At 39.2% G+C, this 26,270-nt stretch overlaps 1 protein-coding gene across 3 annotated transcripts in view; it reads left to right on the top strand.

Annotated features, from left to right (window-relative positions):
* Positions 1-2,526: 2,526 nt before the first annotated feature.
* The window catches only part of LOC124168774 (integrin alpha-PS3-like), a 63,147-nt gene continuing 39,403 nt past the window's right edge, over positions 2,527-26,270 (top strand). For 2 of the 3 annotated variants that reach the window (XR_006866982.1, XM_046547065.1), the window contains exons 1-8: positions 2,527-2,793; positions 18,963-19,090; positions 19,957-20,066; positions 24,352-24,478; positions 25,070-25,188; positions 25,274-25,322; positions 25,438-25,545; positions 25,629-25,717. Coding sequence is in view for 2 of the 3 variants with exons in the window: in XM_046547065.1 (XP_046403021.1) it covers positions 2,630-2,793; positions 18,963-19,090; positions 19,957-20,066; positions 24,352-24,478; positions 25,070-25,188; positions 25,274-25,322; positions 25,438-25,545; positions 25,629-25,717 (894 nt within the window). In the remaining variant the exon portion in view is untranslated. Of the gene's footprint in view, positions 2,794-18,962; positions 19,091-19,956; positions 20,078-24,351; positions 24,479-25,069; positions 25,189-25,273; positions 25,323-25,437; positions 25,546-25,628; positions 25,718-26,270 lie in introns of those variants that run through there. The other variant, XM_046547066.1, reaches the window with a different exon arrangement.

Genomic DNA, 26,270 nt, shown 5'->3' with positions numbered 1-26,270 from the left:
CATTGATTGGTCAGAAGATGGCGGGGGCACTTTCGTACGTCGCTTACAATCGTGCAAGCAGGCTCGCGGTTATTCTAAAGGGGAAGGAGGGAATAAAGGAGGGGTTGAAGACGTGCACTCTGGGGTCCAGCTGTGGAGGGGGAAGGTTTTGGAATCATTTCGGTGACCCGAGTCATGCGATCAGGTTTATGCCGATGAGTCGTTCTTTCGAGTCGTTCAAAATTAACCAAATTGGATGTATGTACTTCCGAGCAGTAGCGCAGCGAGGGGAGGGAGTTTGGGGGATAAACCCCCCCCCCCCCCCCCAAAGCTCAGAGGAATTTTTAAGTTTGATCCATTTTAGTTAATTGGATTGATATTATTAATAGAATAGTGTTAGGATTAATAAAATATCCCTCAGAAAGCCGTAAAACTAACCACTTTGAAGCACTTATCATAAAAGTCCACAATTTATTAATCTCGCACCTACCGCTTATCCTGGTGGGTATTCCGTACCCCCACACACACCGGTATTAGTTGCTTCTAAACCCCGTCAGCCTTAATTCCAAGCTGCGCCCCTGCCTCAGAGAGGTATTTACTTACGTGATGCGTTTAGTGGGTGCACACGGTTCATACTGATCACGGTACATGTACGTATACATTATATCCTGCGAGTCACCTCTAGGGTGTTTGGCAAAGGGTGATAAATCACCAGCATACAGCGTTCTTAAGGTCTTTTTACACGGGGCACGGAAGTGCGCAGATTAGAACTGCATTAATTTCAAAAATAGCGCGGAATTGTGCGAATGCATGCACGAAATTAGAACAGGGTCTATTTTGCCATCTCACGACCACGCGTTCTCGCATGTGTTCTAGCAATTCACCGCTTTACACGATGCAATTTTGACTGCGCCTTCGTACACATGTCAGATTGTGCAAGTACGTGCCCCGTGTAAAACGGCCTATAGAATGCTGTATGCTGGTGATTCATGCATAAAGGCCGTTTTACACGAGGCAAATAGGGTAATTACTTATTATTTTTTTATTGCCTAAATCGAAAGATTATTACTCTTGGAGTGCGTATTTCACGCTTTTAGATTTTAAATGACCATATCTATTTTTTGCGATTAAATGAAAAGTGAAAATTTTAAAGAGCGCGAAAACACGACGGCTAAGCATGAATGCTGGGAAAATCCGGTGTGACGTCATTCTGGTTCCGGACATCATACGATGGGATTTTCTTGTATATGTGTGTAATAAATTTAATTAAAATTTTCTTAAACTCTGCATGTGACTTGATTATTTTTTATTAGCATAAAAGTAAAGGTAACTCAAGATATCTTTTGCGCCTCCCTCGAGTTTTTTTCTGTATCCGCTACTGTTTCTGCGCGATTTATTTAACACCAAAAACAGCACTAAGGCATTTTCATTGAGATTTATGAACAAAATAAATTATGTGAATATAATTAAAAAACAAGTACAAGAATAATCTCATAAATAAAGACCATATACAACATATACAATACATTCAAAAGGAAAACGATCCCGTTATTTTCAGAAAATTATCGAAGACTGCAATATCTTTTCTTGAATGCTTAATTGGGGGAGCAGGAACGTGGCAAAGTGACTTTGGGAGCTTCATTCCCCCCCAAAATTTTGCCCTGTGACCACTGTTGCCGAGGGAGGATCCAGAATTTTTCTAGGGGGGGGGGGGGGGGGGGGGAAACAAGGGGTCTGACAGGCAAATGGTCTTCTCATATTTCAGATTAAAAACGACATGCAACGATTACTGTACGAAATATTCTCTTTATTGTAATATGAAAGCATTAATAAGTTACTTTTATAATAACATCAGTTTTAGAGCCCCTTTCCCACTTGGACGATGCTCTTTTCGAGCGCTGACTGGCGAATGACTAATGACCGGCAAATCTGTCTTCTTGAATTGGGCTCAAGGCTTAAATGACTGAGGCTTCGTAGTAAACAAAACAAAATGAACGTAATGATAGCCGTATTAAAATTCTTGTATATTTTTTAAGCGTCTGGGGGGGGGGGGCACGTGCACCCGTTCCCTCCTTAATTCTTTTATGACTGTTGTGTAACCTGGCTGTTGTGTTATATTATATCTTGGTACCCTGGTTCTCTGTGCAAAGTGGTAGTTAGTTTGGATTCTTGTATTTTATTATGTTCTTTTACTTTATTATATTCTTTTACATATTTCATTATGTTATTATGTTTTTAACGACGTCCGTTATTTATATTTTTTAATCAATTACATTAGTAGTAAAACAGTCCCCTTGACGCCATTCATTAAGATCCTGCTATTGCCTGCACCTGTTTTGTTAACATCCTTCTCTCATAGCGCAAATGACCTCGATTGCCATAATATGAACTATTTGATCCAGTATGAACCATTTGAAACGAATAAGGTGATTCAACTCATTCGGTTCATGACAATGAGGCGTTCATAATGAACGAATCACTCATGAACGGCACATCTATATCCAGCCGTCGTCTTCGCGCCAGGCCCAGCGTCAGTCGCTAGCGAGACTTTCCGCCGTATTCACGGCATTGGATATCGTGCTCTCGGGGACATCATTGTTCTGTGGTTCTGTGCCTGGTCGTGCGACGATTCTGGTTTCCGCGGCCGAGGATGTCGCCGCTGTTGTTTTGTTTGGTGCTCATCGGTTTCGCCGGGGGTTTTAACCTGAACGTGGAGCACGCCAAGGTGTTTAGCGACCCCTCGCGGCAGACTGGGAGTTACTTTGGTTTCACTGTCGCACTACTGAAGGAGACGCGACCAAAAGAAAGATCATGGTGAGATATTATATTTTCCTAACTTAAGGTCAGACACATAGGCAATTTGTTTCGGGTTTTTTGAGGCATGAGGGTTGCTTGTAGTCAGTTATTGGCTAGATACGGGCCGAGGAGTATTTGAAATACAAAATACCGCTCTAAATGTATTTGAAATGCAAAATACCTTTGACTTGGGTATTTGAAAAACAAACTACAAAATAATATTTTAAATACCTTTTGAAATACAAAATACATTTGTAAGGAAGCTATGAGATCTTACAAAATATATCCTACATCGGCACGTTATGTATAGTTGTAAACATGAAGAAAACGATTCTAACGAAAACGAAGTAATCCCTGAAGCATAATGTTATAGAAGTGTTATCGGAGCTACTTCAAAAGTATTTTACGAGTGTATTTATCATTTTAGAATGGAAAAATACCAAAAATCCATATTTGAAATACAAAATACAAGATACATTCAGGTCGTGCATTTGGTTTATCAAATACAAATGTATTTCAAAATATTTATTTTTTTAATACTTGTATTTGAAATACTGCCCAGCCTTGCCTGTAGGGATATTTGTTGTCAAACCTTGTCAATTTGTTGTCACGCGTCCGCAAACATCTACATTTCTAGAAGTCAGCTGTATATTTCGTTTGATCACTGTTGATCAAAGTTAAATACATCGTTCGTTATTGGCATATTTTTTTAGATGGAGCTGTATCGAAAAACTGAGTGTCAGAGACAGGGGCGCTGCTAGGAATTAAGGCTGGGGGTAGGGGGTGTTTAGGTGCAACTAATACCGGGGTGTGTGGGGGTATGGAATACACACCAGTATAAGCAGATTAGTAAATTAGGTTGGTGCGAGATTAATAAATTTCGAAATTTTAAGATAAAGTGGTTCAAAATGGTGAGTTTTACGGCTTTCTGAGGGATATTTTATTAATCCTCACACTATTCTATTAGTAATATCAATCCAATTAAGTAAAATGGATTAAACTTTAAAAAATTTCTGAGCTCTGGGGGAGTGGGGGGGGGGGGGTTATCCCCCAAACCCCCTCCTCGCTGCGCCACTGGTCAGAGAAGACTCAGTCAACATTTTGGTTTATTTTAATTTTGTAAATTTTACCTCGGTATTATTTTGAATGTACAATTTTTACAGTTAGATACAGGAAAATTTAGATAATGGGTTACTGTATATAAAGTGAAAATTTTAATGCAATCTCGTGTTTTTATTGAGCAAATTATCCCGAAAGCAGAGAGCTGAGAGATGCTCTTGAGATAGTGGCATCTCCTTATCCGCTGGATCGCGGTTAGTCGCCACAAGGAAAAGTTTTCGGTGGGGACGAAGCCCCCATACTCGGACTACGTGACTGCTTAAGGTAACGCGTCACTCCCACTCAATCACTCTTTACTGAACGTTTTAAACGTACGCTATCACATTAAGAAATTAAAATTTTTTAAGCAATTTTCTCTAATAATTTAAATGCACGACCGGTTTCAATGAATTTTGTATCTTCATCCGGTAACGTGAAGATAATAAAAATTGAATTGAATCCTCTGGTGCAGTTTAAATATTTGTGGCAAATTGCCAGTAAACTTTTATTAAGTATTGTGTCATAATTCCGCGGATTAAGCCTGAAAGAACTCTCTTTGTCAAGTTGGTGCGAAGGCTTCCAAGGTGTTGCGTAGTGAACTACAGTATCTACCTGGGTTTCACACTGTGTTCGTTGTTTGTAATGACACCAGTTAACGTTGTTGCCTATACGGGGGACCTATAAGGCGGAACACCCGGATAATCACCACTTCGACCAGAAGACGCCTGCTGGAACACAGGCGAAACTGTTGTGATTAAAAACTACGAACACGGAGAGAGACGGAAGAATATGCTGTTTTTCCCTCTTCATCAAGGTTTTATCTTGAAATTTCAGAGTAAATAATATATTGGACTCATACCTCGAAGTTGGTTGTTTTACCTCGGTATTTTCTCTGACGTAAATTTTTTACATTTAAGTACAGGAAAATGTAGATAATAGTATACTCTATGTAAATTGAAAATTTCAATGTTATCTCGCAGGTTTTAATTGAGAAAATCGTCGCGAAAAAAGAACCGGTGGAGAGTGACAAATGCTTCCTCTTCAACTAATTTTGGCTTCTTACGTAATGCTCTTGTTAATTAGGAATTAGCTGCATACTGCCGCAGGAGTTACATCATGGGAATTGATTGAGCTCGTACAGTCCTGAAAAGGAGAATCTTACCACCGAGAAGCTGAAAATTTTTTGAGACCGGAATTGGCAATGCCGCTGAACCACGACCCTGCTGCAAAGAACAGCGAGTACTCTGAGGGCCGCGCGCGGATCCTCCTCCCTGCCGCTCAGACACAGGTTTTGAAGCCCACGAAGGAAGACGTTTTGAGCCGCGATTTTAGTGACGGGTATCGGGCCGTTAGTCTCAGCTCCCACGCAAGTAGCCGTCCTTTTACAAGCAGAAAGCGTTCTTGCCAAAATGCAAATGCCATTTTTGTGGAACTATTCCGACCGAGTAAGTAATGAGGAGGAAGTGCTGAGAAGAGTGGTAGATAATAGAAGTCTGAATAGAATTTAATAATATGAATTTGAAATGAATTTAATAACTGAACAATAGTTTTTATGGTCGGTCCTTTCCTCCCCCCAGCACTCGCGGACCGACTCAGGTAGCTGGCGGGGCCGTGCGCCACCCCTACGGTATACAGACTATTATAGCCGCAAGAAGACGCGGCAACTTATTGTTAGTTGGTCTTCCGGAAGGCTTTCCGGAGAGCAATATATTGAAAAGTTAATTTAAAATCCATGTCCATATACTGACAAAAAATAAGAAAATAAACCAATTTGTCGTTACACAGGGTCCCACTTTTATATTTTACCGACAAAAGTATACGTATTCTAAACCAAAAACGTGGAGCGCATAAATTTCTACTTGTCCAACCACCTTCTTTCCCAGTAAATATTCATTGCTTTGCTACAACAGCCATATGTATGCCGCTGACTTTATATCACTCCGGTGTCAAATGTAAATCGAATGCGCGCCATGCTTTTTGTTTAGAACGTTTTTGGTACTGAAAGTTTTGGTAGACTCGTGGACCTATTGGTAGTAATTGGGTGGAAGGCTTTAACTTAATGCGTCGTATATGCGGTACTATCTTATTGTTAGATTTTGGCAAAATAAAATTTCACAAATTTGATTATACAGAAAGTAAACATTTTAATTGATACTTATAATATTTCCTCGTCATGGCGGCGGGGTTGCGTATTTTTGTACTCGGGTCAAGGACCGAATCCACACGCTAATTGATTGGCTTCGAAATTCCGTTTGTCGGGCCGTGGGACGAATCGCGTGACAAATCAATTAGACGCGTTCACAATTTTGAGTGCGTTGCATGCTCATGCGGAGATGTTCCGCTCAGTGGTCCTTTTACCATCCCTTCTTTAATGATATGGACTGACACGGTTTCGTTTCTCTTGCAATCGAAAGGGAAATGTGGTGAGCGTTACGAATGTTTGTTGTACTCTTCCGTACTGAAGGAGTAGGTTATTCAACTCAATAGGATTATCCTGTGTACATGGGAGTTGAGTCCAGCTACCGTTTAAGTGTTTTGAAAGTAGTATCAATTCCAAAAATTTGTTTACCTCTATGACGCGATCACCAGTTGAATGAACGAGTAGAATTTCTGGTAAAAAACTCTGGAAACAACCCAAACATTGTCATGCCAGTCAATTCACCACAATATAGAACAAATGCAACTTAAGTTTGAAAACATGGAGATGGAATGGAGTTTAACTGCAACCATTACATTTTTTAGATAATCCGAAAATCTCACTATCCCAACAAAATCCCTTCTGTCCAAAATACGCGACTCTTAAGAATATTACCTATAGCATTTGGGATAGAAATAGATGGAAAAATCTGCGGGCGTCTATGATCCATTCATCGGTTTAATGTATGGGAAGAATTCCTGGAAAAACTCAGAAGGGTAGCCACACAGTGCACAAGAGGTTTTACCCTCGTAGTATACGTCAAATGGTCAAACGGACTTTACGTCAAATGGTCCCGAACAGGACAGCTTGCAGGGGGTTAGAGTACCTGGAGTCAAATAGGCCCCAGCGGAAGAAATGTGGAGCTGAGGAACCCCGTGTCCTCATGGATCGGAGTTTTATCTTTCTGGCTCCTATTCCCGAAGACGCTGACGGAGCTGTCTCCTTATCTAGATTTATTTCAAGACTGCCTTTTTTCTAAGATTTCTAATTGACACCGCGGACTAGGTGACGGACTCCGTACACAGATCAAAAGGTATTTGGCGATAGCTGGGGAATGGTACGGTTCGGGCTCGAATTCAATGAATGTGGAATTTTTTACGTATTTTTTTAAATTTTCGATGCGTGCGCGAGCTTTGATGGTTTATTCTCCGCACTTACACATGTTATCTGATGTTTTCATCCTGTAATTTCTCGAATATCACGTGAGCACTAATAAATTACGTTCTCCTTCTCAACACAATTTTAACAGTTGTTGTAATTATTTATTCAATTTACTGACTGAAATAAGAGGAAATTCAATCGCCTTTTATATTAGCCAGTTAGTTCAATAAACGATGAAATCACAAATTTTATAATTATGTCAATCGTGTTGATTAGGAGAATAGAACTTATTTGTGCTCAAGTATATTCGAGAAAGTATAGGAAGAAAAAAAATGCGAAAAATGAAAACATTCCGGTTAATGAAACCATTAGCTTACGCACGCATCGGAGGATTGAAACTGTGCGTAAATATATTGAAATAAACACTTTCAATTTGCCGCGATTATAAAATTTGTCCAATTTACGTAGTTTCTCGAATAGAACGCGAGCAATAATAAGTTATGTTCTCCTTATCAGAAGAGGAAGAGCATTAAATTGCCTTGTTTTGCCATTTGGTTATGAGTTAATAATGCCTTGAATTTGATTTGACGAGAGCCTATAAGGTAGGCTTGCGACGGGGCTGAGGTACTTGAAGTCAAACAGCAAGGCCTTTGACCCCAGCGGAGGGAATGTGAAGCTGAGGAATCCCGTGTCCGCGCCGATCGTAGTTTAATGTTTCGGGCTCTCAGTCCCGACGACGCGGACGCTCCTTCACTCAGAGGCGCAGCCAGGAATTAAGGCTGGAGGGGGTTTAGGTGCAACTATATATTTATAATACTGGGGTGTGTGGAATACCAGGATAAGAGGTAGGTGCGAGATTAATTAATTGCGGAATTTTAAGATAAACGGTTCAAAATCGTGAGTTTTACGGCTTTTTGAGTGGTATTTTATTAATCCTTACACTATTCTATTAGTAATATCAATCCAATTAAGTAAAATGGATTAAATTTAAGTATTTCTTTGAGCTCTGCGGGGGGGGGGATTTAAACCCCCAAAACCCCCCTCTCGCTGTGCCACTGCCTTCACTAACACTGGAAAGGTTACACTGGGCCCTTTACACTTGTATTTTCATATTTCCCTGCATGTGCACTTTGCACACATTCATCGCCGCTGAAGAGGTGGTAATATATACACACTGGCAGCTGACCCTTTCCCGGATATATAAGCCGGGCGATTTTTGCGTAAGGACGGGCCGACGACGCTGACGGATCTCTCTCCTTCTCTATAGTCTGTCCAAACAGGGAAGGTGGGTAAGAGATTAATGCGTCGCTCGAGAGCCCAACACTAGCTGCGTACCCGAGGTCCGTCAAACAGTTGCCGGAGTCCTGTTGACCGTGTGCGCAATAATGAGTCACGAATCGCACTCCACTCCGAAAGATTATTGCGCAAAAGTACTCGTAATTTGTAATTTTTTATTACGGTTTTGATTTCTACGTGTGGTTTCATTAAAAAAGAGGCTAAACACGGCTGAGTTATGTAAATTAGCTGTGTTACACTTAATGTAACACTTAAAAAGAAGGGAAAATACATTTTTTTTGCAACCACTCTTCGAGGAATTGGACAGACTATAGAGAAGGAGAGAGATCCGTCAGCGTCGTCGGCCCGTCCTTCCGTTCCCCTCAAAAATCGCCCGGCTTATATAGCCGGGAAAGGGCCAGCTGCCGGTGTGTATATATTATCACCTCTTCAGCGGCGATGAATGTGTGCAAAGTGCACACGCAGATAAATATGACAATACAAGTGTAAAGGGATCAGTGTAACCTTTCCAGTGTTAGTGAAGGAGCGTCCGTGTCGTAATGTAATTTGTAATTGGATATATAATTCCAGTATCCAATTCACTGTTGACTGTACAAATGCTAAATCTCACTGCTATAGGGGAATTGTCGTTGGTAGATGTACTGGGAAACTGATTGCGAGAAATTAAGACTGATTTATCATCTGCATAAAAACTAAGTTGATAACGCTCTATAGAGTCTTAGAAAGGGACCATTGTCCTCCATCGCTATGAAGTTATTTCCTTCTTCGATATTGATTGCACAATGGATTCGTACTACCCACGACTACATCCCGTTTGCAGGAACTGTTACCCATCAAATCAAACGCGTTTCCAATCTTCCCGCATTTCCCGGAACTTCGGCGGGCAGAGGGGGCACGAGCCTCGGGCGGCAGATTTCAGGGGACGGCAAAATTTGAATAATTTAATTAAAAAGGTATTTAATTTTCTAATTAAATTATTTAATAATAATTATTAATTTATAAATTATTAAACATATATTTATAAATATTAATAAAAATTCTCAATATCAAACAATGTGTGTGTGTAATTTCGACTACCGCATTTCATCAAAACAATATATAACGGTTGTATTATATTTTAGTGGTTAGTAAGGGGGAGGGAGGATCAGAGGAAGGGGGACGGCAAACTGATATTTTACCTCCCTGACAGAACTCCTATTTCCGACCATGTTCATAATAATGTTTTATTCACCGTTTTCAGGGTTTAATTTTGAACAGCGGAAACTATGAAAGCTTTTTCTCAGTACGTGGTAAGTTTTCTCAATTTTGCTTTGCTGTGTGATAGCAGAACTCACCCCGTGCAAACCATAGGCGCATAGGTGGATCCAGGGGGGGGGCACGGGGGCACGTGCCCCCCCCCCCCCCCAGACCCTAAAAATATGCTAGATTTTTAATATGGTCCCATTATCATTTCGTTCGTTTTGTATGACGAGGTATCCTTGTGCCCCCCCTGAACAAAATCCTGGATACGGCCTTGCTTGTGCCCCTCCCAGAAAGAAATCCTGGATCCGCCCCTGCATAGGCGTATGAATTCCCGTTAGGGAGCGTCCATTTATTATGTTAGGTGATTTTTGACCCCCCGTTTATTGAGATATCATGATATCTGACTCGACCCAGTAACCGATACAGAAAAAACTCAAGGAGGGGGGGCGCCAAAGATATTTTAGCTACCTATACCTTTATCGTAATGAAAAATAGTCAAGTTACATGCAAATTTTAAGATAGTTTTATATAAACTGATTGTACGGATATGCAAGACTGTGCCATCTTATGATACAAAAAAGTTACAATTGTGGTTCTGCAATGCAGGCAGCCCCGCAAGGGGTGGGGGGTGGGGCGCGCCCCCTGCGCCCCCCATATGTATCCGCCACTGGCTCGACCCCCTCCCCCTCTCTCTAATCTCACGTGAGATTGTTCAAAATGCGTATTTTCATTGAAAATACCTTCATTGCGTTGGAATTATAAAAAAAATATTATTTTTATTTCAGATTAGTGAAGACTATTATTTAAGATGGCAAACATCGTAGTCTAGAATCACATTTTACTCTGTTTTTTACGGAAAAAAATTACGTGATACTTCTTGCTCTTCCTCGCATGAGATTGGGTGAGATTCGGCGTCTCCTTCCCCTCCAAACACCCCACGCATTCAATGGATGTCTCCTTATACACAGTTGAAATTCCCAAATCTTTAGGAGCAATTACCTTTTCATGGGCCGCCTCCAATTTCTCTCGAAGCTAAGATCTACGGTTTGAGGAAGAACATGCGATTTGCACTCGAGCCATAGATTCTTGGAATTGTGTTGGTGTGCTGGCTTGTGAGTTGGATTCCCACCCTGTGGGCCTGGGTTCAAATTTGTTAAATCAATCTGAAATCAAATTTCTCATGGTGGAGATTTTTCAGAGAACCCGATCCCTGCTGGGCTTGCTAAGTACAGACAGCGCTTTGTCGGATGAGACATTTAGTCCACTCATCATGTACTTTTAACAGGAAAGTTTTGGTATAGCTTTGATTTTTTTATCTTAATAGAATATTGGGCTGTTGAGTACGATTAGGAAGTTCGTGAACAAAAGTTCGTGATGCGAAATTGTAAAAAAAGGACAAAATTTGTTACTTTTTTTTAGCTTTTTCGTTAATAACTCGGATGTATTTTGTCTCGGATGTATGATCAAGTTGTATGAAATTTTAAGAAGTCTAATTTTTAATGTACACTGACACCTTAAAAGCTGATGGATCCGAGTCATTAACGAAAAACCTAAAAAAGTAACAATTTTTGACTTTTTGCGATTTTTTTTATTATTGCGTCGCTAAATTTTGTTAGCAAATCTCACAAGAGCGTACCACGATTAAAACCAAGGGGGGGGGGGGGGGCAAGCCAAGGTGTGACATTAAAAAAATATAGTTTTATTTTAGTTACATATCTTATACTAATACATATCATTTTTCGTGGGTTTAAAGGAATTTATCGAATACTTTCATTTTGATTCAGTACAGATTTTGCTGAAAGACTTTTGCAATTTTTGCTGCACGGGGAGCCCCTCCCCCCTCCCTTGCCCCTCGCTGGGTACGGCCTTGAAATCTCAGATTCGGTCCCGCTCAACAGCCTACGGAACATGTAGGACAGGAAAAATCATAACTAATCCAAAACTTTCGTCTGAAGTTCATTTTGACGACATTTTTAGAGCCGTGGTCCCCTTAGCACCTTTCGCTAAGTGCGGCTTATCACCGACGCCGGGTTTCCCTTCCTTTCGGTACGGCTCAAATGGCCTAAGCTCTCGGTCACCTCCTCCAAATACCTATTACGTACCTCGATCCATGTAATACGACGTTGAGCCGTGTTCCCCAGTTTTCAGAGTCCATTTTACTATGAGCAATTTGTTCTTCGAAAGGAAGAATAGGAATCATTTATTTGTTGAACAAGCGGGCAACCTGGTGTTTCCCGGTCGGGATAGTACCCAAAGAAGGACAATGTCAATGCTGGGTTTTTCTCCACCCTTCCCTCATGACGCAAATAACCTCATCTGTCGGTCGCCTTCTCCAGATACCAGGGGTGCCGACTTACAAAAAATATTGGGGGGACCCAAACCGGGGATCACGCCCCGGGAAATTTTATAAGTAGTGAGTTTTAAGTTTTTTTATAAGCATTTTAGAAGTCATATGATCAACATTAGAACCCCGATAACTCGAATCTCGATATCTGGACACTCCGGGGAAAATCGACAAGCCTCACACATTTTTTCCTCACACCCATAACGAATTTTTGAGGGGGCTCGGACCCCCTCAGGCGCCACTGCCAGATACCATACCATACCATCATACGCAGGAAACGGTTTCCATTTAAGATAACTGATTTGTACCTAATCTAATTCATATCTATCTCTATAACTATTTTCTTCTTCACTTTTGGAATGATTTTTAACTGCTGGTTGTAGATAATATCCATGGAGAACTGGAACTTTGGAAATAAAATAGCAAGAGATGATCTTCGAACGTAAGATTAAGTTGGTGAATGGTAGACCTCACCTCATACTTAGCCGTCGGCTAATGAATTCAACATATATATTCAGGGTTCGCATATTCAATGTTTTAGATTTTCGGAGTCATCCTTCGTATTCGAATTTTGTAGCCATCCCCCGCATATTACCATAATATACCATATTACGATGCAATCAGAAAAAAATTCAATGGCTTTTTTCGTATTTGTAATCTTTAATCCACATCATGACTATTTATTTACTTTTCTTACTTCTGCTTTATTTCCCCGTATTTAAATTTTAAATTCATGCCTCGTATATTTTACTACCTATATTAAGGTGCAATCGGAAAAAATCAATGAATTATGCCTATTAGTGATCCTTAATCTACAACATGCCTATTTATTTATGCACTTTACTATATCCTTATTCGAATTTTAGTCATCCTTTCGCATATTATACCATATTACGGCGCAATCGGAAAAAATCAATGAATTTTGTCGTATCTGTGATCTTAAATTCACAACATGAGTAGGTATGTATTTGCAGTAAACACGCGGTCTCCTACGTACGCATCGCAGCGTGGCGTTAGTAGGCCGCTGGCGTCTCTTACCCGATCGACATGAACAGGGAGGCCGCGAATAGATTCATGCTTCACGCGTCTTTCGTCGAGGACCTATGTAACACGCTATGACTCATCTACTTCTATAGGGGGTAACAATGGTGGAATATTTACTTGAAATCAATGTAATTCAACGTCATCCTGTTGAAGTAATCCCCTGATTTAGCAATATTGCCGTTTATTACTATTCTCTCTGCGTGGGTGTACAAAAAAATCTGGATGGTTAATAATAATTTAATTCAGTGGCGGATCTATGGGGGAGGCCTATAGCCCCCCTTTGGACATCAAATTTACACTAGATAGAATGGTACTTTTTTTCGGGCCCGCAATACTTCTGGAAGTTTACCCCCCCTTGCCCCTATCCTGAATCCGATACTGATTTAATTATGAATTTATTTTTATGTTTTCCCAACAACCCAAGGGAAAACACTTTTAGAATACACTGATTACCAATTGCAATCAGTGGCAGATCTAGAGAGAGGCTTGGGGTCAGGCTTGTGCTGGACAACTTCTTAGGGCGGTAGACGGCCAAGGCCAGAAGGCGCCACCACTATGTAGGGGTAGGACTACCGGAGGGCATGGGGGTGTGGAATAAAACAAATAAATTTTAAAATATCAATCCTTGCTCTCTTGAGATTTAATTAAATCTTACCTGATTGAATTGTATTAATTTTCGATGACTGCTAATTTTCGGGTTCTCCAGCCGCGTCTGTCGTTTATGGTTGACAACAGTTTCGAAAGCTATCCTGCTTTCGTCTTCAGGCCGAAGGCAGGATGACCGAAAATTAGCAGTCATCGTGAACAACGCCGCGGAAACCTACGCACGAATTTGTGTTAATTTTAATTATTATTTTCTTTATTAAAGACGGTGTATATTATGCTGTAAAATGAGACGACATTGAAATAAAGTTATCTGATCAATGTTGGTATTCTGAGAGTAAAATTTTTCAGTTTCGGAACAGGAGGGCGCCAGAGATTTCCAGGCTGCAGGGCGCACTGGGATACGTCCCGGCGGCCCAGCACGGGCCTGCTTGGGGTATCCAACTTACTCTAGATAAAATGGTAAAAGGAGCGGGGGTAGTATGTGCTCATTACATAGATATGTCAATGAAGAATAATGAGCTGTAATAATGAGCGATGCTGTTTATTAGATATTAATTTTAACTGCAGAAGATGATTGTTAATCCGGAATATCTATCTCTAACGGAAGATTGTCTAGAATTTTCCAAGGTTATGCTTTCCGTCGCCCCAGCGAAATAACACCTAAATGAGCCGTTAAAAATCCTCGCGTACCAAAATTTTGGCTTCCAAGGTCATCCAAAAAATATTATCGTACTTGCAGTATGGACGTAAGTCGATGGTGGTTCAACACGATGGTAAAAACAGTATGCGTGGTCTTATTCCGCGGGCTAATCCCTCATGCGCGGGACGACTTGAGCCGGGGGAAAGTTGCTTACGCGGCGCGCAGATCAAAACTGACCCAGCTTGTATCTGTGGGTTTAAATGAAATATAGTCGGGCCTTGAGTAGCTATTAGCTTGAGTCTGCCTGGTGGCAAGCGTTCATTTTTTAACTGAACGAGAGTTAGAACGAATGCCCTCGGAGAATAACTCGCGTCGTTTGTAGTAACGTAATCATTAAAGTCAAATTCAAAACGCGAAAGAAAAGGCAGTTCCTTTCGACTCAGGAATGACTTATAACCATTATATCGAAGTACAAAAAGTTTCCGGTGTTGTTATCAGATATCGGGAAGCAAAATATTGCGTGAAGATGAGTCACATGGCTTGTGAGTCGAAGTTCCTGGCGCTGAATTCGCGGAAGAATGCCGACAGAGAAGCTATACCCGGTAGATTCAATCTACTATTGCTAAAATTTCATGGGAAAATTCTTTTTTAGAGCGTAAACATTATAGGGGAGATTTTTCCGGGCTCTGAATCTATTTTTGTTCATTCATCACTGACAGCAGTTGCGCGATTATTTCAAATGCTCACTAAAAAGAAGTGATCTAAGCACCGGAAAAGTCTTATATTCACGGGATATCCCGGGTACCAGTGGCGTAACTAGGAATATGCTTTGGGGGTAATGGAAGTTCCTGGGAGGCGGCTACACCCCCCTTCCCCCCCGAGACAACGGTGATTCCCGTAAAATTTAAAAAAAAGGCAAGCCTGTAAATATGTTTTACATCATTTTGGCACGTAAAATTTAACTTTAAGTAGATGCAGTTGCTGTATATCAAAGCTAGACTTTTGTTTTAATATTTTATATTTCTTTGAGGCTTTGGAGGGGGATCTATCCCCTCATCCACCCACCATAATTACGCCACTGCCGACTGCTCCATATTATCTATGGCATGGTATTTAGAGGGAGGAAACCGACAGCTGGGGTCATTTTCGCCATGAGATAAGGGAGAGAGTATAGAAACCCAATGTTGGAATTAGCCAGGTTGTAACTATAGGCTTAACCAGGGCTTAACTGTCGTGCTAAACCGTCTGCCAGACAGTGTGTTGCACTGGAGGTTCCGTGCACACTACTCTCAAGCAGGGATACAGCCATCTCAGAAAACTTTCTGCCTCTGCCAGGGCATTAACCTGGATCCATAAGGTGTGAAGCCTTCGTGATGCATTAGTGAAATTTTGCTCCCTAATTACGGGGTTAATTTGGATGACTTTCCTCGGGTATTTCATTTCTTCAATCTCCAATCTTGGGGTTGCCTATAGGTGGTAAAATGAATTTCCTGAAAACTGCTTTTAATGAGTCAACTTTTTTCAAAAATTGGCTTCTCTGTGAACATTTAGTGTCATCATTCCGAAATTTCTCCAGTATGATAGCCTTGCAGCTTAGTACCAGAAATGCAAGGCGTTCAACCGTGGGTAATGTTGTTCAGGAATGTAAAATTATGTTTCTCTTAGGGTAACACACATCTGTGGTGTTGCTTGTGAGTAAATAAGATTATTAGGCTTCAATTTCTTGCCTCCTAATGAGTAATTGCATCCTGGAAACAAACTGGCCCCTATAGGAAAGGATTTCCTGCTTAACACCGAAAAACCTCACATATGAAACTTCCTCACTCATGAAACTTTTTTTGGTTTTCCGCTGAAAGTTTCATAAGTGAGGTTCTATTGCATATATTTGAGTCTTCTTCAAATCCTTATCTGTTGCAGAAATGGCTGCTATGTCATCAGCAAATCACAACATACTAATTCTCTCCCTGTGGGTGTTGACTACTGAAGCCTTTTCTTTGATTTCGTTGATGTTTTTCTCGATGTAAACATTAAAAATTACAGGGTACTGAGCACACACTTTTTTCAATCCTTTCTCTACTTCCCTACAGTTACTTTCCCAAGATTTCTACCCCTACTTTTCTACCTGCCCTGACTTATTTTAATGTTTTAGGGTATATGGAAAATGTCTTCAACTATTTTTTGGCAGAAAAATTCGCCTATATGTATTTGATTCTTTCCTGGTACATATATAGCATCGTTGAACACTGTTTGTGTTTCCAAGTGGTTTAATGCTCTCTCAATGAGATTACACATTAACCCAGTGGGTAATCCAACAGCCTTTGGTGATAATCCTTTGCAAAGATTTTACAGATTTAACCATATTTTGTGAAGTTTGTGAGAACAGCCTGGCTATCATTTTTCCCTGGGCTACACTGGACCCTCTCACCATTAACTATTGCATCCCCAATTTCGAAGCTCAATTATGCCACTAACCTTATAGGTACCTGCATTCATTGGAATATTTAAATGGAGGAAGTAAGTTAGGGTATAAATCATTTCACTATGAATGTAATAAAATTCTTGGAAACTTAATGCTTTCGATATATCTTGCTGTTCCACCTTGTAGTTTCTCCTGGATGGTGAAAATGCTTCAGGCAAATGGTTATAGTCATCTTCAGGTATTTTAAGACCCAAAATCTGATATGTTAAAAGAAATTAATGGAATGCCTCTGACAGCAAATGATTTTTTTCGGTGATTTCCCTGGCAGAAAAATTAGTTCTTTTCATAATCCAAACACGTTCTTTCTATGTTTTGTCACTTGTTCCATTACAGTTCTTTTAATGTGTTTTGCGACATAAAGAACAAAAATCGAATGCCCATAGGGTACTTTCCTTCATCAAAGAAAACGAAAGGCATCGATGGCGATTCGTTACCCACCATTAGTGTATTCATAATATAAAAGTTATTTGGTTTTATAAATCCCAGTTTATACGAATGTTAACGGCCAATTTTAAACTCATTTGAAAAAGGACAGATTGGCACCCATGCGATGCCACTCCATGTGACGCCACAGGGACACACATGTTATACGAGGAGTCAGGAGTTGTTTTACATCGTCTGAGATTACCAATGCATGCATGAGGCACAGAGCTCAGGGAAACATCTCTTAATAATCACCTATTAAAACTGCCTATGGTCGGAAAGTTTCCTTTGTTTGATAAGGTATTAATAATCCTTATTTAAGCCAAACGCTACCTGCCAGCAGGATACTCTGCTACCTGATAGCAGCCTGCATCGTAGAGTGGCAGTTATATCCTTGCACCAAGGTGGCCTCACACGGCAGCAGCCGGAACTAGAATGATGTCACACGAGCTTTTTCCCAGCATTCACACTTACCCGTCGCGTTTTCGCATGCTTGAAAATTTTCAGTTTTCATTTAATGGCGAAAAATAGATATCGCCGTTTAAAAATATAAAAATGTGAAATGCATACTCCAGGAGTAATAATCTTTTGATTAAGGCAATAAAAAAATAATAGGAAACCACCCTATTGATGATGGCGTTCTTTTTATGTTCATATGTTCTTATTGTCACAATACACACTTCATTAATATCTTCTTATGGTTTTTATATTTTTTTAGTAGAGCCTTCATTATCTGCCATTCCATTAATGATTTGTTGGATTATGTGCATACATTCAGGCCCGTGCTGGCAGGGGGCAGCTAGGAATTAAGGCTGGGGGGGAGGGTTTAGGTGCAACTAATACCAGGGTGTGTTGGGGGTATGGAATACCCACCAGGATAAGCAGTAGGTGCGAAATTAATAAATTGTGGAATTTTAAGATAAATGGTTCAAAATGGTGAGTTTTACGGCTTTCTGAGGGATATTTATTAATCCTTGCACTATTCTATTAGTAATATCTATCAATTTAAGTAAAATGGATTAAACCTAAAAATTTATCTGAGCTTTGGGGGGGGGGGGTTTATCCCCCGAATCCCCCTCGCTGCGTCACAGCGTGCTGGGCCATCAGAACACTGGGACATATCCCAGGGTGCCCTCCAGCCTGGGTATCTTTGGTGCCCCCTGGTATTCCTCCCCTTGCATAGTGCTGGCGCCCTCTGGCTATGGCCTGTATACATTCTCCCTTTCCTACCCTCACACTCCTGAATATAACTATTTATTTCAATGGAATGGGAGCATAAGATGCAGATGAAGCGTCGCATAGAGACCAAAGTAGAAATTGAAGGGAAAATGATTATGGGTTTTCCATCTCTTTGAGAAATATATAATAATGGAGTTTTCCCTCCATTGTCGCTCGTAATTGAAGCTCTGCTGTTGTAATTTTTAAGGCCCGACTACACGATACATTAATTAACATGAACAAGTTAATGTCTGAATGTATGAATGCGTGAATGAACACAAAAATGCACCTTGTAACCCCCCAATTCGTGCAAACCCATGAACAGAAAATAAAATTTTCTAATTTGGTTCATGCATTCGTACATATTCCATTCCGGTCCACAAAAATCATTCACGCAAACAGATGTGGAACTTGTATGCTTTAATGAACTGTGTAACCAGGCCTTTAGGTAGAAACCCATTTGAGCCGGTTATTAATTAATGTTGTTTTATCTGTTTAGGTTGCTGATCGGAGCTCCTCGAGGGAACGCCACTTCTATAAGTGATGTGATTGAGCCTGGTGTCTTATATCAGTGTGAGCTTGGGGGAAAGAAGGAATCATGTAAATCTGTTCTTTTGGACCCAAAAGGTGAGTGGTTTGAACCATATAATAGACATTTTATTACTCTCATATTCTTTAATCCCTTTTTTTGTGAGCTTCTCATGAGTTATCACCAATACTTTTCCATGTTGTCACGTATCCTCACTACCGTAGACAGAATTTTTACATGAGAAGAGGTTCATTTTGATATGAGAGGCATCACAATCCTGTTGTTGGTTGTAATCTTAAATTTTTAATGTTGTGCCTTTTTCTTTCATCTATAGACTCCACTCCTCATCTTCCATGTCTAACAAAAGGAAAATACCACTCTTTATCAACATAGATCTCATAAATATTTATTGTAAATGTTACCAAATGTCGTCAATATTTATCAAACAATTTTATAATGATTTCCCATTGTTGAAAAAGCAGAAATGATGCCCTACATGCCCATTTTTTCCTCCTTATCTTGGTGCCTCATGAATTAATAAGCTTTGATTTTTTTTATCAAAGAAACTTTCTGCATCAGATTAAGAGCCCACACCCAGTGGTGTAGCCAGGAATTTCATTCAGGGGGGGTCCAGTACCAGGGGGGAAAATAAAAAAAACAGGGTACTAAGTAGAGGGTTTTAAGCTAATTTTGCCACTTTTCATAATAGAAAAAAAAACTATTTGTTGAAGGAATGTTTTGCAAATTCATGATTTTTTCAATATTTTTTAATGAAGGAAAATAATTGTGTTTTTATATTTTGGGGGAGGTCTGGACCCCCTCCCCTGGCTACGCTACTGCCTACCCCAAAAGTCCTGACCCTATAGGGATCACATTTGCCTCCAAAGTAAGGGATTATATTTTTTTCAAAGAATTATTATTTCTATCCATTTGACTGTGATGTGCCATTTTTCTTTACATCTAGGGAATATTCGTGTAAGGCATTTGAACAGGCCCCCTTCCATCCACAAAAAGGACCATGCTTGGATTGGAGGATCCTTGAGTGTACAAGGAAATGAAAATGGAAATATTGTGGTATGCAGAAGGTACCTCCTTGGCTTCTAATCACCCCAAAATGAAAACTCCTTGGGCCGCTTTACACAGTGCACGTAATTGCACAATATAATGTGTGGAATCCAAAATTCTTTGTGCTCAAATCCAAAGTCCAAACGGTGCAATCCAAAATTCTTCATGTAAAGAGGCTAATTGCTAGGATGCTTGGGCGAATGCATGGACATAAGATAGCAAAATAGCCCATTCTAATTTCATACATGCATTAACAAAATTGCACGCCTTAATGAGAAATTAATGCAGATTTAAACTGCACAATTATGCATGTGCCCTGTGTAAAATGGCCTTATTAAAATGGCTGCTATAATGCGGTATACTCTCATTAATTACCATGGGAAAATATATCCCCAGAACGGAAATCGAACAACAGACATTTGGGCCTCCAAGCTATTCCACTGGCCACTAGGCTATAGGTTCCTACATTCCCATGGCGGGGTAACGTTGGTCAAAGAAATATAAATAGTCTATGGATCAATTTCCAATCCAGGATCAATTTTTTCCCTTGAAAATTAATGTGAATATTACTGCTGCTAATGGGGGAGAGTTGAAATATATCACGTATATGTACTGTCAAGTGTGCCTTTAGTGCTGGTATGAGGTTCACTTCTGATAGTGGCATCTTGGAAGCCCATATTCCCTTGCATTCTATTCTTGAATGGACTGTGAGGGCCTTACACATAGCACCATGAACCTCGGCAAATTGCCATTGGAATCCAGGACGCACTGAACTCGGAGCAATGGAATGCTGATACTCCTTTCCCGAGTGAAGCCTAAAAATTGTGCATTTTTATGTCTAGAGGAGGATCTCTAGGATTGAACTCCATTTAAATACATGGGAAATCTCAGAACTTTGAAATCTCAATTTTCAATTCATATTAAGCTAATGAGATTACAACTTGGAAGATAAATTACTTAGATCACTGAGTACAGCTTTTTCACCTCAAAACACACTATTATTTCAATTGAATTTTGCTCATATCCAGGCCCATGCTGGACCCCTTCTCGTTAAGATTTCTATGAAATACGTAATTTCGTATCTTTGCGGACAATGCCATTTTTTATCAACGGAAACATTACTATATGTACTTTGGTAGTCAAGGGTTTGTTGACTTACTTTGTTGAAAGTTTCTTTTACTAATGGTTGAGAAGTGCGGTAGTGGAACCTGATTTTTTATTTCTCCGGACTAACTGCTGAAGCTTGTTCAGTTGCGCGAAGACTTCGTATACAGAGTACCGCAAATAATAATTTTTTATCACTTCTTAGGGCAGCAGACAGCCATGTCCAGAGGGCACAGGCACTATGAAGGGGAAGGACTACTGGAATGATTCAGAATGAATTATATTAATTCAAATTATTTTTCTGTTTACTAAAGACAATGTTAAATATCCTATTAAATGAGACACGATTGAAAGCAAGTTAACTGCTGAATACTAGAATTCTGGCCCAGTGACGTCAAGACAAAATTAGCAGTGCGACAATGCACTTTCCGTAACTTTTTTTAGAAGTGATATACATATTACTCTGTGTGTTTTGTTTAATACAAGTTATTATTTACATTTTATTGCAAATTTTTTTGTTTTGGTTAGGAATTTATATAAAAGAAATATTGAGGCAATGAAATCGATAAAAGTATTAATCAACTATTATATCTTTTGTTAACCAGTGCCGGAACACCGGCCGGCTCCATTGCACCTCTGTTCTGGCTGTAAAATGTGTCAGTTTTGGAACAGAAGGACAGCAAAGATTTCCAGGCTGGAGGATGCACCGGGATACGTCCCGGTGTCCCAGCACGGGCCTGCTCATATCCCCATTTAAAAAACATAGGAATAAGCCATGCTTGGTGGTCCCAGAGTAGCCTCAGCTGCTCCTCTGCTCATTGCATAGCAAGCAGCATTCGATGCTTTTGAGTTCAGTGACCTGGATAGCATAGTGGCCCGCTCAGTGGTCCAGAAAGCCATGGTTCAATTACCTGGATGTGAATTTTTCCTGTGGTAATCAATGTGAATTTCTCTGCCATGCATGCTGCAGGGTTGAAGTACCAATGTCATGCATTTTAATTGATTCCCACTATTTTATTAAACTGGTGTTGATTCTTGTAATTCAAATCATTAGTTCAACCGAAATTCACGACACCACTTCTCTCACAAACTATCAGCAATACATTGTAATCTTCACAGACTATGATTGATTCCATTGTCAAATTACAACAGGATGAAGGAGCTAAACACAATCAAACTAATTGCATCCAATAATGGGTACTCCGAAGTTCCCCCCTTTCTCCACCTCCACTCTACCGCCCCTCTAACGCTTTCAAGGGTATAAATTCTATGTACTGATACTTGTAATTGCCAGATGATGATACACTGTATCGAAACTGGTCGCAAAAAAATATATTTTATTTTGTGAAACAGCGAAGTCTTTTCTTAACCTTTGTGCATCACTAAAGTACATAAGAAATTTTTAGAAAATATTTAATAAAAATTGGAGTACTATATAAGAGAGTTCTCTGATCAGTATAAAGTGGGCCATTCCATAGGCAGATTTCGGGGGTCACGGGGGCACATCCTCCCCTAGACCTTTAAAAAATAGGCAAGATTTTTTATACAGCCCTATTATCATTGCATTCATTTGTTTTTTGTACTACGGGGTACCCTTGGGCCCCCTCCAGAACTAAACCCTTGATCCGGCTCAGGGTCATTCCAAGTTATTTTGGACTGAAGTTAACAATTAACTTTTCATATTTTGATGAAAATTGATTACACTATTTGCCATTCCTAATGAAAAATACTATTCAAAGCATTTTATATAAATGAAAAAAACATTTAAATGGTGGATATTTTTAAAATGCTTGTTTTTGCTTGCACAAAAATTTTGCTGTCACATTATACATTGTAATCATTGTACATAATAAGATGGTTGATAGCTTATTTTACGTACTATTTGAAAACTCTAAATACTCGGGTACAGACCATAAATCATCATATAAATTAATTTGGTTCCTTCCCATAAAATGTGACCATCAGAACTTTATGCAAGCAAAAACTACCATTTTGAAAGTATACCCTCTTGTTCAGTGGTGTAGCGAAGGTGGGCGAGGCTCAAGTGATGTAGCGAGGATCAAAGGACACTCCCTCAAAATATAAAAACATATATACTTTTCTCCATAAGGAAAAACAAAATATTTGAAAAATCATGAATTTACAAAGGATTTCTTTGAAAAATGAAGTTTTTTCAATAAAGAAAAGTGTTAAAATTTGTTCAAAGCCATCTATGTACTTGGTACCCTGTTCTAAAACATTTGCCCCCCTAGTTTTCGACCTCCCCAAACGAAATTCCTGGCTATGCCACTGCTCTGGTTTTTCGATTTCCATTGGCCATTCAGGAGTAATTTTTTATTTGCCTATGTATATTTTATCTAACTATCTATGCATATTTTCTTATTTGAGGAAGTGAATTCTTAGCAAATCTACCTTTGACTATTCAGTGTGGCCACCACCAATTAGCAGTACCTAATACTTCTTTGTATGAATGGCTCCTGCTTTTGATTGCATCAGTGGCATAGCCAGGAATTTCGTTCGGGGGAGGTCCAAAACCAGGGGGGGAAATTTTTGAAAAATAGGGTACTAAGTAATGCATTTTAAACTAATTTTAACACTTTTCATAATCAAAATAACTTCATTTATTAAAGAAATATTTTTTAAATTCATTATTATCCAATATTTTGTTTTCTTCTATGAAGGAAAATGATTGTATTTTTATATTTTGTATTTGGGGGGGGGGGGAAACCCCTGAACCCCCCACCCCCTGGCTACGCCTCTGGATTGCATATCGATCGACTTCCACTGCACAAACTCTCAACAATTGCCCACCGAATCAAATCTGCTCATCTACTTATCCTAGTAATACTAGATGAGCGGATTTGATATGTTGGCCGATTTTTTAGCGTTTTTGCAGTGGAGGTATCGATATAACAAATATCAATGCATAAATAGTTGCAACTTGAATCCAATCTTTAGGATATTTTCAAATCCACCTTTGTTTCAGGTGTATTAAGGGAAAAAGTGTCTTGAAAATTTTCAATCAATTAATCTTCTAAAAGGAGCTCATGAATGCCATTTTTTAATGTTTTTGTATCAAACCATTGATTGTATATTTTAGAAAAATGAGGTACTGTCTACATGTGTATTGTTATTTTTGTTGATCTTAATATTAAAAAAATCTTTCTCTGACATCACTGTCCCAAAATAGGTTTGTGGTCCACGCTGGAAGCATGATTTGAATGATTATTATGCCATGAATGGCATATGCTATTGGTTAAATGGCTCCAAAGACTTTGACAGAGAAGCTACGCAATTAATTCCCCTTCAAAAGTTAAGTAAGTGAAAATATTCAGTACTCAAGAATTTATTAAGATATAGCATAGCAGTTTTTTTAAACCTTTGGTTATGCAACTTAATTCCATGTTGAGCGATGTATAGAATCATGGATTATCATACCATACAGTCCTGCAGTCATCTGGCCCCTCCCCACCACCCTCTCGGGTCCTACCTGCTATGCCCATAAATATGACATGTATTAGTGGGCACTCAAACTGTGCTACTCAAAAAAATTTTGCAAAAACATAATTGGACTCTAGTTTCCCTGGTGAAAATGAACTGTTCACAAACCGTTCTTAGGCTGTGCAAAACAGTGGCACAGCAAGGGGGGGTTTTGGGGGATTAAACCCCCCCCCAGAGCTCAGAGAAATTTTTAAGTTTAATCCATTTTACTTTTTTGGATCAATATTCCTGATCACTTCATTTACCTAACATTTCAAGTTTATTTGAAATTAATTTTTTCATAAAAATAATTCTCTCCTAATCAAATTTTTACTTTTTCTTTTAAGTTTTTAGCTTGTGATTTCTTTAGGTATTGCAACCTAATCAGTTAATGTACAAAACTAACGAAAGGAATTTTTTTCACACAGTTTACCAAGGATACGCTAAATACCTAAGGGAGAAAGGCATCGTTAATTATAAAAACAGAGATGATTTTAAATTCTACTATCTATATGGAGAAGCTGGACTTTCAGTCGATTTTTTGAAAGTAAGTGTTAAAATTGTATCTATTCATACTGGATTCCACTAAGGCTTGAAAATATCCTAAGAATGACTCTTCTTCTTTCATGTAGAATTCATCAGAAATCATCATCGGAGCCCCCGGAGTTTTAGAGTGGATGGGTTAAGTAAATATTTTCATAATGATCATGAAAAAAATTAACTGATGCTGTCTATGCATATATCGAATGAGGTAAATTAATCTTTTAACCATTTATTTTAATTTCCTCTAATACAGGAACTGGAATCCTGTCCAAAGGCATACACTGGCAAAATGGTTATGATGATGGCTTTATCATTCCTAATCCACTTGATAGAATTGATGTTTCAATTAGCTCTTATTTTGGTAAGGAAAATTTTAAGTTTTAGATTTCTACAGCTGTTTTAGTTTGCTAGGTGATTAATACTTGTAATTATGTCTTTATTTAGGGTATTCGATAGGCTCTGGTCATTTCTTGTCATCAGAGGACATACTTATGGTTGCAGGAGCACCAAGGGATGGAAATCTCAAAGGAAAGGTGAAATACTTGAATAAAACATTACCTATTAACTTAATTGGAGATACACTCCATCATTTTGTTATTACCTACATTGAATTGATTCAAAAGATCTCATTTATTTATTCAATTCATTAAGTACTATGTTTATTTACTTATGATAGCTTTTACCACTATGTATTGATATTTTTCAAAGCCTTATATTCCCCTATTCCAGTCCTCTATTCACCTCCAAGCAGCCATATGCAGTATTTTATATTGATTGCCATTATTTAAATCCCATGGCAATTTATGGTCATTTGTGTTATTGTCACATGGAAATTTTTTGTCATTCAAGGAAGGTAATGCAAAAAAATTGACATCAATATGAAGCCTCAAGCAGTTGAGACCCTCATACTAGTTCATGAGCCTCGCTGATGCAAAAGCACCAGGATATTTGTATTTTAATGTAAGGCTTCACTGGGCTTATTATTTCCATTAGAATCCTCTTTGTAAAATGGAATTATTTTATTTACTTTTTGACAAGGAATGTTTCAAGTTTACTTGGACGTCTGCTCTAGCATACAGACGACGA

Source organism: Ischnura elegans, chromosome 12 (assembly GCF_921293095.1).
Source record: "Ischnura elegans chromosome 12, ioIscEleg1.1, whole genome shotgun sequence".
NCBI classification, from domain to species: Eukaryota; Metazoa; Arthropoda; class Insecta; order Odonata; family Coenagrionidae; genus Ischnura; species Ischnura elegans.
Note: the sequence above shows the minus strand (reverse complement) of the source record. Positions and strands in the feature narration are given on the sequence as shown.